The sequence below is a fragment of the Gouania willdenowi genome, chromosome 8 (genome assembly GCF_900634775.1).
Source record: "Gouania willdenowi chromosome 8, fGouWil2.1, whole genome shotgun sequence".
NCBI classification, from domain to species: Eukaryota; Metazoa; Chordata; class Actinopteri; order Blenniiformes; family Gobiesocidae; genus Gouania; species Gouania willdenowi.
The window spans coordinates 29665378-29685164 of NC_041051.1; the positions used below are offsets into that span (position 1 = coordinate 29665378).

The following is a 19787-nucleotide window of genomic DNA, read 5'->3' on the forward strand; positions in this document are numbered from 1 at the left end:
GAATTTCAACTTTATTTTTCACATTAAATGGGTGTTTAACGTGTTACAAGTAATTACATAAAAATTAGGGAGAAATTCAAATAATGTCCTCTCAAACCAAATTTCTGAAAACATTAAAATGGAAATGGAAAAAAAGGCCTGATTTGTTGTCCCTGATTCTTTATGATGTCTGTGGTCTTTATAGTTGCCCAACAGGAAGGAAATGTGACAACAGGAAACACTTAAACAATCTGCTTTCCTGACCTTGTTTGGGAATCCTTTCAGAATAAAACATCTACACCTTTTCATCTAAATATTAGACCAGAGACGGACAAGTTTTACCACAGCAGGAGACACAAAATGTGATTGTCTGGTTTGATGACCACATTATTATTTTAATCAGAATAATGACCAATCTGAGCATTTATACAGGGTGGAACAAAGATTTTCTGTTATCATTTTGATTGTTTTTTGTTGCATATTTTTGTTGTCATTTTGTGGATTTTTCTTTAATGAAATGTGTTTCTGTCATCATTTTTTGTATTTTTTGTTGTCATTTTGTTTGTTTTTTTTAATCAGTTTGTATTTTTTTGTTAATATTTTGATGTTGTCATTTCTGTTATCTTTTTGTATATTTTTTTTGAAATTTGTATATCTTTCTCTCATTTTGTGTTTTATGTTGTCATTTTGTGTGTTTTTGTTGTCATTTTGGATATCTGTCTCTCGTTTTTTGTTGTTATTTCAAGTATTTTTCCTGTCATTGTGTGTATTTTTTTCTCATTTTGTGTATTTTTGTTATTTTGGAATTCTCTCTCATTTTTGTGTTTTCTATTTTCATTTTGTGTATTTTGTATATCTTTTTCTGTGTTTTTGGAGTCATTTTGTGTGTTTTTGTTGTTCTTTTGTGTGTTTTTGGAGTTATTTTGTGTGTTTACTTTGGGGGCTGCACAAACTTTAGACCTAGGGCCACATGTGGGCCCCAGGCCACCAGTTGCCGACGTCTGTGTTCCACCCTTTGGCTGTGTCTCTCTCTTTCAGAAACATGCTAATATTAACATACCCAGCATACAGCACGAGATCAAGTCAGTCAGTGCTTAGTGCATGCTGGGTAATGCCTTTGGTTGCTATAGAAACAAAGCCAGGGGATGATGACAGAGACGGTCAATGGAGAGGCGTTTCTGGCTATAGGCAGACTGTCCAGTTTAATAGGGCCCCAGGAGCCTTATCTGAGGAGAAGGAAATGTACCCGTCTTTATTCTGGATATTCTTAAAAATAAATGCCGGACATAGGAATTTAAGTTTTAGTTTTTATAGTGAAGCTTTTACCTGTACTCCTTCTTTTGATACTCAAGTACAGGAAATAACAGCTACTTGAAGATTTTTACTGTGGTAGTAATATCATTGGAAAATGTGTTTCTTTAATTAGAAACCAACATAATTCATCTCAGGGTTTTGAGGCACGCAGCAGTTTTCATCCACAAGCTGAAAAGTTTAAAATAAAGAATTGGGGTTAAAATCTGACAAAAAAGAATGAATAAAATTAAAATAAGTAACTTTTCTTACCTTATTATAATGTTTTTCTTTCTTGGTTATTGGCACGTATCGCCGGGTACTGTACATGTTTTATTTCATAACTTTAAAGTTCTTCACTCATCAATAATTCCCCATGACTGTTACGAGTGGGGAAAGTATGAAACACTCATCCTGTGTGTTTGATTCATTTCAAAATAAAAGCATAAAGATCTCCTCTCCTCTACTGAAAAACAGTGGTGTGGCTAGGGCTGGGCGATATGTACCAAAACTCATATCTTGATTTTTTATTTTTATCAAACTGGCAATATGCAATGTAAATCTCAATATTTTTAACTAAAAGTCTTACCAGAAACATAATTCTGGGTTAAATTTGCTGATGCAAAATGCCACATGGGCACATTTATTAACAAACAGCTGCACAATATGTGTCACTTTTGACTTTTTCTCCGGTAAGGGACAGCACGTGTGAGTGAGTTCTGTAGTGTAGCTTGTTTAAGGGGAAGGTCTGGGTTTGGAAGCACTCAGAAATCCATCTAACTGAGCTTTTCATGCTGTTCTGAGAAGTAACAAAAGCAACAACTCCTAAAATGAGCATTTTTTTACAAAATACGCTCGAAAAATATATATCTCAGAAATATGAAAAAAACTGTAAAGAAGGACACTGTTTGACTGTACTCTATGAATAATATTAAATACTTGTGTGATGTGATTTGTGCTGTGTGATTGTATAAATAAAAACAAGATAAAAAAATATAGATGCATCCTTATATATAAAATAGATAACTTGATATATCTTGAATCTCAATATATTGCCCAGCCCTATGACGGTATAATGTCAGCCTTATGTATAAAGCTTTAAGTAAAGTGTTACCGGCTTTTGCAACCAAATAATTTCCTCTGTCTGTTACGAGTGTGAAAAGAGGACACTCTTCTCTTGTGTGCTTGATTTATTTCAAAATAAAAGCTTAAGATCTTTGAATACGTTTGAAGATCTCCTTATGGTCTACTGAAAAAAACAGCCCTGTGACCCACTTCCTGTGTCACAACCCACATGTTAAGAAGTTCCCATGACCCTTGAGTGAACCCAGGGTTTAGGAAAGTGTGTAGGAAAAGTCTACAGTAAGACACTGGAATAAAGCTTATAATAAACAAACTAACGCTGTTTGTTGGAAGAGCTAATCCTAATGACCTTTGACCCTTCGCCCCACACGCAGGTATTCACCACCTACTCCAACGAAGACTACGACCGACGGAACGATGACGTGGACCCCATGGCGGCGTCGGCCGAGTACGAGCTGGAGAAGCGGGTGGAGAAGCTGGACTTGTTCCCCGTGGAGCTGGAGAAAGGTTGGGACGCATTTTTACACTGGGCAAGAGTCAATGAGAGAGACACACACACACACACTGAGTGGCTGCTGCCAGTAGATACACCGTCTGCCAGTTACTTTATCCCCTGAGGCGATTGAATTTAGCACAGATTAGCCTAATTAGCTGCTAGTCATTATAAAGCTAATGTATTTAAAGTGACAACTGTGTGTGTTTGTGCTACATGCAGGGTTATGGTTTACAATTACATTTTTCAATTCCAATCACTTCATCAATTATTCATTTTCAATTACGATTACAGTGACCAACATTTTTTCTAATTCCAATTAAAATTCCAATTATTTCCCCCCCCCCCCCAAAAGTCAATAACAGTTCAATTAATCACAATTACTGAGCCTGAATTAAATAATCTCATAAAATGTAACTTTCCTCTTGTGTTAGCTTTCTGTTAGCATTGCTCATGATAACGGCTCAGTTTTGACCCATGTCCTAAATCAGTTGTAAAATACACTAAAAATAATATTATGTATCATCTAATTAGTATTTCATCTATTGGTTTGTCAGTATAGCCCTAGAGTTACTTTTTTATGTTTTTTAAATGATAAAATGATCCTCATGAGAACAGGTTTGCGTTTACTTAAATTGTAATGAACAGTTTTTGCAGAATGTCCATAGAATTACAATTACAAAGTCAATTATCTGAACTCCATTGCATTTCAATTATGATTACAACAGCAACAAGTTTTTTTCCAATTACAATTTTAATTTTAATTACACCATAATTGTAATTAATTATCAATTACATAATTACAATTGACCCCAACCCTGATTAGGACTTACTCAGTAATCCATCTAACTCTGCTTTTCACGTAGTTCTGAGAAATAACGAAAGCAACTCCTAAAACAAGTGTGTGTGTGTGTGTGTGTGTGCGTGTGTCACAGACAGTGATGGTCTGGGTATCAGTATCATTGGAATGGGAGCTGGAGCCGACATGGGTCTGGAGAAGCTGGGGATCTTTGTTAAGACGGTGACAGAGGGCGGTGCTGCACAGAGAGACGGAAGGTATGCATGTTCTCACTCGCCTAAGCTTTAAGACTGGGATCTAAAGTGTAACCATAAGGCCTGCAGCCACTGTCACCTATAACTGTTTAAAAAATGAATATAAAAATCAAGAAATGTTTAAAGGTCTTATGTCATACAAATCAACTTTTTTTTTAAGATTTTAACCTTGTTACTATGTTAATTCCTTATCAAAAACACCCCCAAAGTATTATTGGGTTTCCTTCCTGCATCTCTGAGAAATCCTCAATAATTCTTCTCTCTGAGCTGTTTCTCTGCCTTCTTCTGAAAAACGAGCGGTTCAAATTCTAGTGACGTCATTAGCAATATGAACCGCCCCCTCCAGGAAGTGCCTGCTGCCAGTGCCGCGCCTCCACAGTGAATACTGCAGTGTAGGCACCCAGGGAGCAAACATCGTATCACCTTTGACTTGATCTGATGTGTTTGTTATCTATTGCAACTAGGGATGTAACGATTTACTCAACTCCCGCTACGATTCGATTCACGATTCTGGGTTCATGATATGATTCTCTCACGATTTATTTTACAAAATGGGACTGTAGAAAAATGACTGAAAAATATTCCTTTATTTTTTGGGGGAAAAAACTATAAAAAAAACTATAGTTTTCCTTTTATTTTTCATTTTCAAAAGAATCCCTTGATAAACTATTCAAAACAATGCAATTTAACTAAAAATAAATCTTGAATGAAATAAATAAAGGAATAATACAAATGAAGAAAAAGCCTATCAATTTAAATTCTGGTTCTATAGTAAACAATGCAAAACTGCATAATAGTTCTTTTTCTTTTTAAAAGTGCAACTGAAAATGTATTTTGTGCCTTAACAATTACACTTAAAAAAACCCCAGTAATTTCACTGTATTTAGGTCAGATATTTGTTTGGACCAGCAGAGCGCGCTGGTAACCCAGTGGTTGGTTGGCATACAGATATTCTTGCAGTGAAGAAGAGATGCTATGCTAGCAGACAGAGCTAATAGAAAAACGTGACTTTTACAGATATTCACGTAATATTACGGATATTTTTTGGTGCTAAAGTGGTATGGAATCATTTATGAACACGTTTAAAAGTAGAAGGCGGCCAGAACGAAAGTATTAGCAGATTCCGCCCACCACCAACACTTCTGGATAACGCCCTCTGCTGTTTAAAAAAAGTACTGTATGCTGCTGTATGAACACAGCGCAGAGACAGACTCACAATAGCCTCTTAAATATCCATGTCTTTTACTGTAATGTGCAGTTTTTTGGCTGAAAACAATAACAACAGTGTGTGGATAGCAAAAGATAATGGCTTTGGTGATCACTGATCTGCCTCAGAGCGAGTCATGCAGGAGCCTCGTGGGCATGTCAGCTTATAGACACGCCCACTCATGAATATGCATAAGCAGGCAGCAAACAGCCCGTTGCTCAGAAAGTGAATTTTTAGAGGCGAAAACTGGTGAGTTTTGGAAAATAAACCTCAAATACTATGTTTTTGGGGTTCTTAGAACAAATTGAGATGGGTGAAAAATGCATGATATGAGACCTTTAAAGGTTACACAACATAATGGAGTTTAACCTATTTTCTTTATATTAAAAAAAGGTCGATACATTTCTACATGAAATAAAACTATTAAAACAAAGTCCCTGCTTATTGATTTGAACTATACTTTTCGAATAAAAGTGTTCCTTTCAAAGTAAAAGACTAAGGCTGTGTTTGAAATGACATACTAACATACTACTCATACTGATGTCAAAATAAGTGAGTAATGCTTTCGCATTAGATAGTATGACAAGATTGAGGATGCGACAAATACCCGGATGTATTGTATACTATATGGCGACATTTTTTAAGTGTGCACACTAGTCATACTCAACTGTCCCATGATGCATTGCAAGTGAAATTTAAAATCATCCTGGGACCGACTTCAAGCTAAAAATCCAACCTTTGATCTGTGTGAAGGATCCAGGTGAACGATCTGATAGTGGAGGTCGATGGGACGAGCCTGGTCGGTGTCACTCAGACTTTTGCTGCGTCCGTCCTTCGGAACACCAGTGGAACAGTCAGGTCAGTCTCACACACACGCACACACACACACACACACACACACACACACACACGCACGCACACACACACACACACACAGTGACACTTTAAACATGCATAATATACACACATTTGTCATGATAAGAGCTTGTCGTGTGTCAGCGTTGTGGTATAAACTGCGTGTTTTACAGGGATGTGTTGGTGTGAGCTGAAGGCGTCAGGTTTGTCACAGTGTTTGGGGGTTTGCCGTGTGTTTGTGCTTCACTTTCCTCCTCTGTTTGCAGTGGATTTCTTTGTGTTTTTTCCTCACTTTTTCTCCTGTGTGACCACATATGAGGGATTTATTTTGAAAACGGCATGTTGGTAACGAGGACTTTGTCGTTTTCCAGGTTTGTGATTGGCCGGGAGAAGCCGGGCGAGCAGAGCGAGGTGGCTCAGCTGATCCAACAGACTCTGGAACAGGAGAGGTGGCAGAGGGAGATGATGGAGCAGAGATACAAGCAGTACATGGACGAGGACGAGGAGGTACAGCCACTCACTCACTCAGTTACATGATGTTTGATTCTGAATAATTTACTTCTGAATAACTAATAGATGAATGGAGAAATGTGCAGTTTATCCTGGTTTATGGGTTCAAACAGTTCAAATGCTTGGTAAAAAGAAAATATATTAGTTTAAAAAATTATTGACGGTTTAAATAAACATCTAAGAATCTTTTTGTGTGTATCCTTACACTCCTAAGCTCTAAAAGGGACCACATTTGGGACCAATTTAAGCTCAGCTCCTCCACCTTGTGGTCAAAGACGGTTACAACAGAACAACAGACTCCTTATATAAAAACAATGGACCTCATACTGCAGAAAACAAAAATATTAGTAAAATATAGAAAATAACACAAAAATGCCTCAAAACAACAGCAAAATCATTCAGACTTTTAATTATCTTTTAACTTTTTAAAGAGTAGACACATTTATTTAGGTTTCATCAGTATTTAATCTTAACAGCATTGTTCATTTTATTATTCTATTAATAACAATTTCATATCATTAGACATAATTTTTTTTTGGGCCAAATTCTAGAAAAAAAAATCATTTTTTTGCTTGTTAAAATGTTGAAGCGGGAGTTTTTCCACAAATGTTTTACATTTTTTTTCTTAGTTTCATGTTTGACAAAAATGTGAGAAATTCATGTCTTGGACCTTGGTGTCGTTTCTAGTGAGAAACCAGTGTTCCCAGTTTGAGTTAAACATGACTATTCTAACACTGGAGGAGTTTGTTGATTTCTATAAAAGTTTCTTTTATTGTTTACCTGCAGACGGGTGAATACGCAACAGACGAGGACGAGGAAATGAGCCCCATGTTCCCCAGCTCCATAGAAGTCTTTGACCTGGCAGAGAACCAGGACACCATGTCTCCTGTGGAGGTGGACCCCGAGAAGCTCGGCCACAAATATAAGGAGGTCAGTGTGTGTGCTTGTGTGTTGTGCGTGCGTGTGTGTGTGTATGTGTGCATGTGTGTGAGCCTGTAACTCTCTGCTTCAGGCCTTGTTATTCTTGGTTTGTTACAGTTATTTTTCAATGTCGCAGTTTTTCTCTTTTCCAATGTGATTATCTTGTATTTTGTGTTTTTACTCTGCTTTTATTTTGTAAAATGTCTCCCTTAGACTTCACAAAATAATACATTTTTGCTTTGGTTTGTAATAATGTACTTTATTGATTATTACTACTTGTATTATTTATGGCAAGAGTCAGTTTTGGCTTTGATTTAAATTTTCTTTAATATTTAATCTTAAATTTAGTTTTTGTTATCTAAGTTTTTTTTTTTTCATATAAATTGACTTTTAGAGATTGCTTCTGATTGGCTCATTTTCCATTATGTAGCACCTTTTCACAGATATAATGTAGTCTTTACTTTTAGTGTAGTTTTTTGTAGTTTTTAATGAAAATACATTTATTTTAGTTGTAACTATAGTCATCATATGACTTTATCAGTCCCATATGAGGACATACTGTCAATACAACAGCAGCATGTAATAACAGAAACATGAATTGATAAAAATGCACGTCATTAAGCTTCGAAAAACCTTTTTTGTTGTCTTTGGTATATTTTTCAGTTATTTATTTGTGTGTTTATGAAACAATTTTGTGTATATTTGTTGTCATTTTTGGTTATCTTATATTAATTAATTAAAGTTTTTCTTTAATTTGATGTATTTTTTCAGTCATTTTGTGTGTTTACTGTGAGGGCCACACAAATTTAGAGTGAGGACCGTATTTGGCCCCCGGGCCACCAGTTTCCTGTGATTGGTCGTAGGGGTGTGCATTGCCATGAATCTGGCGATACGATATAATTCATGATTTGTATGTCACGATACGATATATCCCGATACTAAACAATACTATATACATTGCAATAAATCGCAATATCAATAATTACAAATTTCACCTTTCAAAATGGTATAAAATACAATTTATTTCATTGTTTTAAACTTGCAAGATTTAATAAATAGTAACTAACTGTAATTCAAGTACAAAACAACTGGTATGTTTATCACACTGTCAAATTATAATTTTCAAAGAAGTTTAACTTTTACAGATTCTGATTCTGTTCTTAAATTCTTTAAAAAAAAAAAAAAAAAGTAACCACACGCATGTATGAAAGTGTCCAGTGTGTTTTATGAAAATAAAGTGCAATCAACTGATGTAGTTTAATAAGGTCTGATGGTGCGTTCACTGACACCTAGTGACATATAGTATTAGTACATTGATAATATTAGCGCAATTTTTTATTTATTTTTTCGTAAAAAATCAAGATAAAAAAACATTTTTTTGCATTGATACGATAATCACGTGGTAAAATATCACAGTGTGGATGTTTTCTAACACCCTTAGTCTGGTCTAGTGTCTGTCTGCTGATGATTCTGATGGTTTCTGTGCGATCGGGTGCTAGTTTTTTGGAACCACTGATGCTTGTCATGTGATCCCCTCCAGCTGCAGATCAAACATGCAGTCACTCAGGCTGAGATCCAGCTGCTGAAGAGAAAGGTGAGAACACGTGTCGACGCCCACTTTTTGCTGCATTCTGCACGGTTTACTACCAACACTTCCTCCCTCTCACGCTGACCTACTCATCCTCAGCTGGCCCACGCTGAGCAGGATAAGCTGCGTTGGCGGATGGAGCGCGCCCAGCTGGAGCAAAACATCCGCGACAGCAAAGAGAGGATGGAGAAGCTGGAGGGATACTGGATGGAGGCCCAGTCACTGTGTAAGGTAATGTCAACACAGGCTGCTTCAGATCTGCGTTAGATCTGCGTTTCTGTCAGTGAGGAAACGGTTTGTGTGCAGGCGGTGGACGAACACCTAAAAGAGACCCAGGCCCAATATCAAACCCTGGAGAGGAAATACAGCAAAGCCAAGAGGCTGATCAAAGAGTACCAGCAGAAGTAAGACCACACAGAGCTCCACCCACCTCTACACACACTTCACAAGGAAATAGAACTTTGTTCTTGATCTCGAGCTGGGTGAAAAAAAACAAAAAGCAAAGGTTTTTCAGCCGTGGCGACTCATACTCAACGCTGTGGTTCTGTTTCAGGAACCTTTGATGGTTTTCAACAAACTGTGCTCATTTTAAGCCACTTTATTGGGAAGATGTTGGTTATGTTCATACATCAGTCATTTACCTGAAGATGGCAATAAAACGCCAATTTAACCAATTATCAGAAGAAGAAGAAAGTGCAAACGTAATAGTGGAAAACTGTCAGGCAATGGCCCACTTTGTACTGTGCACTAAAACCCAATGAGTATATACTGTACTATATACTAATTAGTATGGTGAGCGTTCCCACTGAAGTATACGTCCAAGTTTCCCAAGATGCATTTGGAACCTACGACAAAAACCTGAATCACACTGAGGCTAAATATCTCTGTTGATTCTCCATCTTTGAAAGAAAACATTTTAAGTGAGAAAGTGACCAAGTAAAATATCAACATGTGCTCATTTGATTCATAAAAGTCACGGAAACACATTTCATGCTGACATTTCGGAGATTGTGCTAGTGACAAAACTTCTGGTTAACTTCAAAACAAGAGCCCTATTTACAAAAGAGTTAAAAAAAAATATATTGGAAGACAAGAAGAGATGCTTTTATTTTGAAAAGGGGATGTTTGATTTTTAGCTTGAAGGCGGCCCAGGGCGATTTTACTTTCTGCTCACAATGCATCATGGGACGGTGGAGTAAGTATGACAAGTGTGCATACTTAAAAAATGTCCAAATATAGTATACATCTTTTCATGCTATCTAATATGAACGCTCTACTTACCAATATTGACGTCAAATCCGTGTATCATTCGTTCATTAGTTTTTCATTATGTAACAAAAACATGAAAAATGAAAAAAAAACACATTATTTGATATTTGTTTCCAAAACCAAAATGAAAAAACAGAAAACGCCTTGTTTTTCAAATTCAAGCTCTTTTGCTTCGGTACAGGAAACGGAAAACAAACACCATTATTTGTTTTCTCTATTACCGATTGGCCAAAGTACGTGACCCGGAAGTGAAGCGTTGCACATTCCGAGATATCTTTAGCTCTGCAACACTTAGGAGTCTCTAAATCCTCCGAAATGTCCTTGAGGAGGTTCTGTGCCCAACACCAGCTAAAGCGAAGAGAACACGTTTCTGATGCACAGTTGAAAGCAGCGATCTTGTCAAGCCAAACTGCCGTTAGCATAGCCGTTAGCGTCGGATGAGAGTACACTTCCGGGTCCCGTACTTTGGCCAATCGGTAATGGAGAAAACAGATAAAGGTGTTCATTTTCCGTTTTCTGTATCGAAGCAAAAGAGCTTGAATTTGAAAAACAAGGCTTTTTTCCGTTTTTTCATTTTGATTTTAGAAACAAATATCAAATAATGTGTTTTTTTTCATTTTTCATGTTTTTGTAACATAATGAAAAACGAATGATACACGGATTACGTCAGACTTAGTATGAGTAGTACGTTAGTGACATTCATAACACAGCCTCACATTGCCTGATTACAGTTGTCTGCTTAAAGTTTACCATTGCAAAATAAGATAAATATATCACATTTTAAGAATTATTGTTGGTTAGTATGATTTAAATGAATAACTGTTATTGTTTCACAATTTTGGCTTTTTTTGCATTTACTTTGGGGGCCACACTAAATGAGGTCAGCTTCTTGTGTCCGGCTTAGAGAGCAGTTTGTCAGAAACTAGTAACAAGATAACATGTTCGCTAGTCGATTCGTAACACTAAGTCACTCAATGCCATCAGACATACAGTAAATGAACTGATTCAGATCACACCGTGTGTTCAGCACACACACACACACACACACACACACACACACACACTCACGGAGCTCACTAAACCCCTGCAGAGCGGAGTCCTGCTCAGACGGCATGTGATGAACACAGAAACATTTATTTCTCCCAGAGAAACAACAGTTGAGTGTTTGTGTGTTGTTTTAATGCTCGTCTCTGCTGCAGGGAGACGGAGTTCCTGAAGAAGGAGTCTGCTCAGCGTCAAGCACAAGAAGAGAACGAGGCTACACACAAAGAGGAAACGGACAACCTGCAGGAAAAGGTAAAGACAGGACAGAGAAGAACAAACATTTCATCCCAGTGTTCCCAGTCTCCACCAGGCTCAGTAACAATCACATTCTCAGGTTTTCACTGATGTAATTTGCTTCAGTCGTCATTGACATACAGTAGATGAGTACACATGATGCACACTGATTGTGTTGACTTATTCTTCTACAGCAAATGTTCTTTCTTCTGCTGCTGATCTCAGTGTTTGTTACTTTTTCTGTGGATTCAGTAAAAACATCTGGAGATCATACCGCTAACATGCTAATGTTTTCACTACTAAAACTCATTTTATGTCACATCCTTTTTCCTCAGTCCAGGCTTTATATTTTATTTTGTTTGATCAGCTTTTCATTATCAGCAGAAAACACATATAACCCCATATCACATTACTATACTAACATTGATATTTTAGTGCTAACATCAGTAGCATAATGCTAACATCGATAGTATAATGCTAACATCGATAGCATAATAATGCTAGCATCGATAGCATAATAATGCTAGCATCGATAGCATAATAATGCTAGCATCCATAGCATAATGCTAACATCCATAGCGTAATAATGCTAACATTGATAGCATAACACCGATATCAATAGCATAATGATAATATTAATAGCATAATATTGCTAACATTGCTAATATAATACTAGCATCGATAGCATAATGCTAACATTGATAGCATAACGCTACCATTGATACATAACCCTTACTATGTTAATGTTAACATTGATAGCATAAAGCTAACATCGGTAGCACAATGCTAGCATCGATAGTATAACGCTAACGTCAACGTTTTAACACCAACATTGATAGCATAATGCTAACATTGATAGCATAATGCTAACATCAATAGTTTAACGCTAATATCGGTCGCATAATGCTAACAACACAGCATAATCTGTAATTGTTAACTGTAGTTTTCTGCAAACACAAACTTTTGTTCATAGTAAAAATGACTTTTTCTCTGCTTTTCAAAACAAAAGTATAAGAATACCAAAATAAAAGTTCAGACAAATGTGAGTATTTCACTTAGATTTATTTGAATTGACCAAAACCCCCTCTGTTTTTTTTTTTGTTTTTTTTTTTAACCAGATTACCAACCTGGAGACCGAAGTGGATGCCTTGAAGACCCCCAGACCTTCCTAGACTACTGCTGCTGCTCCATCCTGGAACAACTGGAGAAGATCTGCCTTTGTTTTTCCCGACTGGGGTCGTTTTTTTTAAAAGTCCAAATCAAGCAATCACAGAAAAGTAGCAGAGGAGAATTAAAAACACTGACAAAGGAAGACGCCTTTAAAAGTGGGGGTGGGGGGGTTCCTATCCTGTGACGTCCCGCCTGTCGTGTCCCTGAATGCACCTTCTGTAGTATCAACAATCCTCCTCATGTGTCTTCCTGGTGACCAGCTCTGCATTCAGCATGGAAGCCACGTTTTCCCTTAGGAACAACACATCTTTTATTTCCTAGTTGTTGTTTTTAATTAGCAATTAGCATTTTGATGTAATAACCAACCAGGCTCGTCACAAAGTGCTTTTATGAAGTGACAGCGGGCGTCAAAGCAGAAAATGGTGGTAGAACAACTGTTGGTCATTTTTTAAATAAAGTTGATTTTTCTTGGGACTTCAAGGACAGAGAAAAACACTCCCGTTGACTCTTTGAATGAAAAACACTCGGCCGCTGCAATGCAAAGGGAAATCTTGGTAGTGACACTGCAAAGGAAAACAGCCAACAAACAAACCACAAATAGTTCATTTAGTTTTAGTTTGTGCGCTCCAGCTTTCATAAAGAATATCAGGTGTGAGCTGTGTTGTAAATACGCCTTACGTTAATTTAAAAGTGTTTAACTGGCTTAAGCGTTGAACTAATATCCATCTGTGGGAACCTTTGGTATTGTTTCATCTCTTTGTTTCTTTTTTTTTTTGTCCAAGCATCGATGGCAAACAGGGTGTGAATAGTCTCAGTGTGCATTGTGTATATTCGCCACATGTTTCCTGTTGTTATTCAGGTCATTCATGTGCGTGTTGTTGAGTGGGTTCAGGTAAAGCTTGAATCTGAGGGCTATTCCAGAAAGCGGGTTATGTTCAAACTCTGAGTATGTTTGGGCTCAAATATGGGAAATTCTTGAGTTTTCGATTCTAGAAAGCGAGGTAAGTTCTACTCTGAGTATGTCACCATGGTAACATTTTTCGTGAACTGAATCTGCTCGCTGACAGGTTTTGTATGAGAAAGGCAGTGGCTATCTGTACAGTTGCCATATCAGTATACCGACATTCTATCCATACTCAGCGCCCCTATTTGGCCAGTTTAGGTCACGTGATAGGTCAGTCATTGGCCAGTTTAGATCACGTGACCAAGACTAAACCTTACCTAACTGTAACCCTAAATATTGTCGCGATATTGGGTTATAACCTAACCCTAAAATGATACGTACGTGTATTTCAGTACCAATAGCACCTGGGTTGTCCGTGCGGCATCTGTACAAATAGACACTTTCTATAAGAAACCTTGGGTTTCTATCTAGCTCCGCCCACCTGAACACCAGTCAGTCATAGATTGTCAGTTCATTCCACATCCGATCAAATAATTAGAGATGCTCTATGCCGTAAGAAGTGTTTCCGTCCAAAACTGGATATTCTTTCTTTCCCTGAGGATTACTTTTGGAATCACTACAGTCGGATTGACTCTAAATTAACGTAAAGTTAACTGTTGAGTGTTTGATTTACTGCAATCTAAGTTACACATTCACTCGGTTGAAATCTTCCCCCATATTCTCTCCTTCCTTTAGTCTGCTACGGTGTTACGTTCACCTCTTATGCTGCGTTCACACCGCACGCGTCACGACATTTTTGCGCGACCAGATTACATACAAAGTCAATGGGATGGACGAGGTAAGAGGCGAATTCTTCTGCTGTTGGGCGGCGCGGTTTGATCGGCGTGGCAAGAGCGTTGGGCGCGGCATGCGCACTCTTGGATCAGGAAGGATTTGGTGCAGCTCCTGAAGAAAACAGTGAAACTCACCAAGTTGGATGCGTCGCTGGTTAACCTGGTGAATCCAGGAAAGCTGTCGTTGAGTGTTTTGACAGCTCTTTAGCTTCATCAGAAGGTGGAGAGCATTGTTTTTACTGGGGTCTTTCATAGTTGGTGATGAAAAGAAAGGGAGTCTGGTTGGTGGCGCACTTATACTCACTTCGGACGGACATATGAAGCAATTATGGGGAAAAACATATTGTGATCCCGCGGAAGCTTCCACACGTGGCACACGTCACAGAGATTTGTGCCGTGTCCGGTGTGAACGCAGCAGTAGAATAGGCTCATATTCCCCACACACCTGCAAGAGAACTTTTAGCTCCGGCTGGTTGCCATGGTCGCTCGTGGTATCTTTGCTCCATTGATGATGGCTTTTTATCTCACTCGTGTGTGCAAGTAACCCAAGGTTTACGTTCTCAGAGTTGATTGACCCACTTCATACCAGCTGTAATACCGGATACTCGGGGTATTTTTACTTAGAGTTTATGGATAGATTCAGAGTTTGTTGAACCTCCTTTCTGGAACAACCCCTGGAGTTATAAAATGCTTGTTTTTGTATTGAGCTTTGATTGTATTTGCTGGTGTTCTGGAGCTGATTGGTGCACAGCTAATGAACTGAGATTATTAACATTAATTTTTTTTTTTTTTTACTACGCAGATTATAAAAGACGACCACATGGAGAAATGATTGACGGTAAATAGATGAGTGGAGTCAGGCATTTAAAGCAGGGGTGTCCAGGGCCGTATCTCACTCTGTTTGTGCTCAAACCAGTGGTTTTCAACTGTGAGGTTGGGACCCCATATGGGGTCACCTGGACTTAAAATGGGGTCACTTGAAATGTCTAGTAATTTGTCAAATATAAATTATTAATATTATTCAAATGAACACATCACACACAATAAATATCAAACAACTGTTTTCTACTCTTAAAATTTTCTCAAATATAAATTAAGTTCAAATAAAATGTTCGTCAACCACATTCTTTTAGCGTGACAATAACAAGACTACGACAATTTTTCATTTCTTTTTTTAAATACATGTGAACAAAAACTATACCAAAACATGTTGATATTTTCATCGACTAAAAATAACTAAACTATAATTTTGTCACGAGAGTAAATTCAATCAGAATTCATGTGGTTAAATCTGTTTAAGTGTGTGTTTACAAACACAAATACCATCAATATCAGGTTGATCAATGGTAATTGAATCCTTAAAAATGCATAAACTCCTATGCTTTATATTTTAGTCGACTATATAATAACAGCTTCTGTCGACTAAAAAAGTCATTTTGGTCTTTTTGATTCAGGAATTCACTGATTTTACAAATGTAGCCTAAAATCTTTGAAATGTACTTATTAGAAGATCTATGCCTTAAACAGTACGCTGACATGCTCTGGTGGTGGAAGTTTGAATCCTTTGACTAAAATGTTGAGTTGGATAAGAATCAATCAACAAAACTACTTCTTACCCCAAAAATACAAGAAGTGACAGTGAGGGATTCAAATGTGATATTTGTTGATTTTGAAGAGCAAGAAAACGACTCAAAAACTACATCTTGCGATTGTGGGTCATTATTTTTTTGTTGTATCCTTTGTTTATTTTCTTGTATATTAGGGATGAAGACTTTGGTTTTGGGGCCCCCTAGTGGCCACAAGATCAACTTTGTGTATTTTTACAATTCCACGTTAGCATGGCAGTGTATTAATCACTTATTGTTCCCAAGGTTTAAAACCTAAAGTTTCACTGAATGTTTATTGTTTTTCCTGCCATTTTCACTTCGAGCAAAATGTTCCAAATTGGACGCTGTGGCGGCCAGGATTTGGTCTGCGAGCCTCGAGTTTGACACCCCTGATTTAAAGAATACATGAGGAACTCAGTCTGCTCTGTAACTTGTTTTATCCTGGAATCTATTAGATTGTTTGTTTGTTTGTTTGTTTTACCTATTTTTTTTTAAATATATTTATTTATTAAGATTGATAATTATCTAGAGTTTGAATTTGACCTGAAAAAAAAATCTGAATTTAGAGAACTAAATGTGTTTTTTTTTTTTTTTTTTTTTTTTTTTTTTTGTCTTTTGGGGGGGGGGATGCAAACCGTTTTCATCATTCAGTTTAAGTAAAAAAGAAAAACAAACTATGAAAAAAAATATTTAAAACTGCATCTTTTCCTGATTGTTTTTTTAATTGTCTGATTTTAATTAATAATCTAAAATTTGTAATAACTAACAACTAACTGTGAAACTTAAGTCTGTCACTCATCTGAACGAATGCCTCACTGTCTGATAAAGTTTAACCAGCTTCACCTGTCATTGTGGAAAGATTTAAGGCCTGAAACATGATTATAAATTTTAAAAAAAATTTATTAAAATTGAATTCTAACCGAGCATATCTTGCAGAATAAGTCAATCACTGAATTTGTAAACTTTTAAAAATGATAGTCTTTTTAATAGTAGTTGTGAATGCAAATTTTAAAACTTAAAAGAACAAAACTGAGTTTTAAATTGTTTTATTTTTCTGAGAATTATTGAAACTACGTATTATACCACTTATTTATTTTTGGCTTTAAAAAAAAAAAACCAAATGTATTTGTATTTGAAATTATTAGATTATAAAGTCAAAAAAATTTACATTAGCATCACTTTGACTCTGTAGCCCTGCTAATTAGCGATGTGGTATTTAGCCTTTGTTAGCCTCATAGCATATTTGCCCAAGTCATTTTTAAAGTTTTTTTGTTTGTTTTTTATTTGCACGAAAATGCACGGTGAATCACCACAACGAGGCAGAATTCTCATTATGGCAAAAATATGACTTTGGCAAATAAGCTATTAGGCTAAAGATGTGCGTGTTAGCTATAACGGCACAAACTGGTGATTAATCACATGCACCAGCTTAGCTTGCTGTATTATTGAGAGTATGAACTGTGTTGTAAATACAATTTGTTTTTAGAAACCTTCATTCAGCTAGGCTGTCATTAGCTTAGCTTAACGCATCAGTCCTTATTTACTGTAAAATATGTCGGTAAAGGCAGCTCAGAGTGTGGCGCTTCAATTCATGTTGGCATGATTTGAACTCATGTTTTATTCAGTTGGTGACAGGGTTTATGCTTTACTCTTTGCCAAGGTTGATTTTACATTTTAAACAGTTATTTGTGGATGAATTAAAAGGACCTGCCTTCCTTCACTCCTTAAATAGTCGAGGGAGGAAATCAAAAGAATGGGACTCACCTGAGTGAAGACAGACAGGAATCCTAAACCCACAAATACAAACGTACACATTGTTCGATGTGTTTTTATGATGTTTATTGGACTTTTTAGTCAGTATTTATACCCCTCGCCACGATGCTAAAGCTATCACAAAATTTAAGTTTTATTCCTGGATAAACGTGCATGTAAAGGCACATCATCACTTTAGTGTTAGAAGAGAGATTAAACATTTCAGTAACAGTGTTAAACGCGACTAGAAAAATAACATAAGCTACTACAGACGTGATAAAAGTGTTGCAGTATTTAAAGTAGATTTTTTTTTTTTCTTTTTTTTTTAAATAGTCAGATTTTTCCAAAACGTGCACAAATTTCTCACATCACTAAAGTGTTACATCAGTGGTCAGGTGAAAACATTTAGACCATCAAATTACTTCGGACAATATATTTAAAAATACTGAAATCTTTGTACTACTTCTTTCTTCTTCTAATTTTTATTTTTTGGTGTTTTTATGCATCGTGTTTTACGCTTCTTTTTCTTCCTGCTTTGTTGCGTCCAAGGTTTTTTTGCTCATTAATAACCTCAGTAAAACGCTTCAGGCCCATCTTTGACTTTGTGCCTCCAGAGAAGTTCGTACGCGGCGCTTCCGCTCGTTCATCATTGAGTAGAACCTTGTGTACAGAACGTTTGGACGAATGCCTGACGATAGCGTTCAGACTTGTTTTACACACTGAGAAATGTATTTTACAGTCAGAAATAAAGTTCTCACTGCTCTGCCACTTGTAAAGTAAAGGCGAACACCAAAAATTCAAGAGTGTTTCTTATTTTCTTTGGTATTTTAGAGACGACTTTAGGTCATTTTGAATCGATTTTCTTATGAGGAAAAGGTGAAATTGTAAAAACTGAGGGAAGCAAAGATTTGAAATGTTTTGCCTCACAACAGGAATGTATGGGGCACCAATTTTCAAGTTGCGCATGCTAAAATAAACAGCAACATTTAGCAACAATACAGATTTAAAAAACTTATGTGAATTTTTTTTATGTTACTTTTGACCACATTTACAGCAATACTTGTGAAATTGTGACGTATTTATTCTCGTGAATATGTCAATGTTAAGTGTGAAAGTGAAATCTAAATGTTAATGTAAATCTAAACGTTAAATGTAAAATCTAAATCATGTACTTTATATATTTGTGACTGCAGGCTCGTGTAAACTCCTGTATCTTGTCCAACATTAACATTGAATTTAGACCTTTTTTAAATTCATTTATTTCTGATGTTTTACTCGTTTTAAACAAAAGTTAAAGTTCAGTCATGTATGAATGTAATGATTAATGTCTAATAACTGTAACTGAATGATACAATGACACTTCCTGTTCTCATTGGTCATACATAATCTATTGATAGAAGTGTCTACTTTAATGGTCGTTGGTTAAATTAAATGTATAAGATTTTCTTAATGCACCTTTGTTGTGATGAGCTAACATTAGCACATGTTTTTAGGGATTTAAAACTATGCTACAAAGTTAGCATTGCAAGCTTGGAACCCACTTTAGTGAATGAACAAAGAAAATACTCCCAGCTCGTAAATAATTGTCATTACGCTTTTCTTACGTGGTTTAAAGTTACACTAAACCATCTTTAAAATAATATTTAGGCTCAGAAATTGAACAACTGGCCAAATTGATTTATAAAGTTAGCATGTAAATGGTTAGCTTTATGTCTCAATGACAATGCACTGTTGTGGAAATCGACTTTGGGTCATAAAGTAGTCTATTTATAAAATAATATATATTCTTTATTTTAGTTACTATACATGTTGATATGATAGTCAAGATTTTCAGATTGCATTTGGATTATTTTATTAAAGTAGCCTAATATCTAATTTTTAATCTTTTGCACCTGCACAAAAGTAAAAGTTTAGTCATGTATGAATGTAAAAATTAATGTCTAATAACTGTTACTGTCAGTCACCAGCCTTAAAAGACGATACAGTGATACTTCC

The 19787-nt window shown here is 36.4% G+C and overlaps 1 protein-coding gene across 3 annotated transcripts in view; it reads left to right on the plus strand.

Moving 5' to 3' along the window:
• The window catches only part of LOC114468678 (neurabin-2-like), a 29567-nt gene extending 15809 nt beyond the window's left edge, over positions 1–13758 (plus strand). For 2 of the 3 annotated variants that reach the window (XM_028455706.1, XM_028455705.1), the window contains exons 6-15: positions 2727–2859; positions 3781–3901; positions 5859–5963; positions 6332–6467; positions 7257–7400; positions 8932–8985; positions 9079–9210; positions 9286–9383; positions 11448–11544; positions 12645–12698. In XM_028455706.1, the coding sequence (XP_028311507.1) occupies positions 2727–2859; positions 3781–3901; positions 5859–5963; positions 6332–6467; positions 7257–7400; positions 8932–8985; positions 9079–9210; positions 9286–9383; positions 11448–11544; positions 12645–12698 (1074 nt within the window). Of the gene's footprint in view, positions 1–2726; positions 2860–3780; positions 3902–5858; positions 5964–6331; positions 6468–7256; positions 7401–8931; positions 8986–9078; positions 9211–9285; positions 9384–11447; positions 11545–12644 lie in introns of all 3 variants that reach the window. The other variant, XM_028455704.1, reaches the window with a different exon arrangement.
• The last annotated feature ends 6029 nt before the right edge of the window (positions 13759–19787 follow it).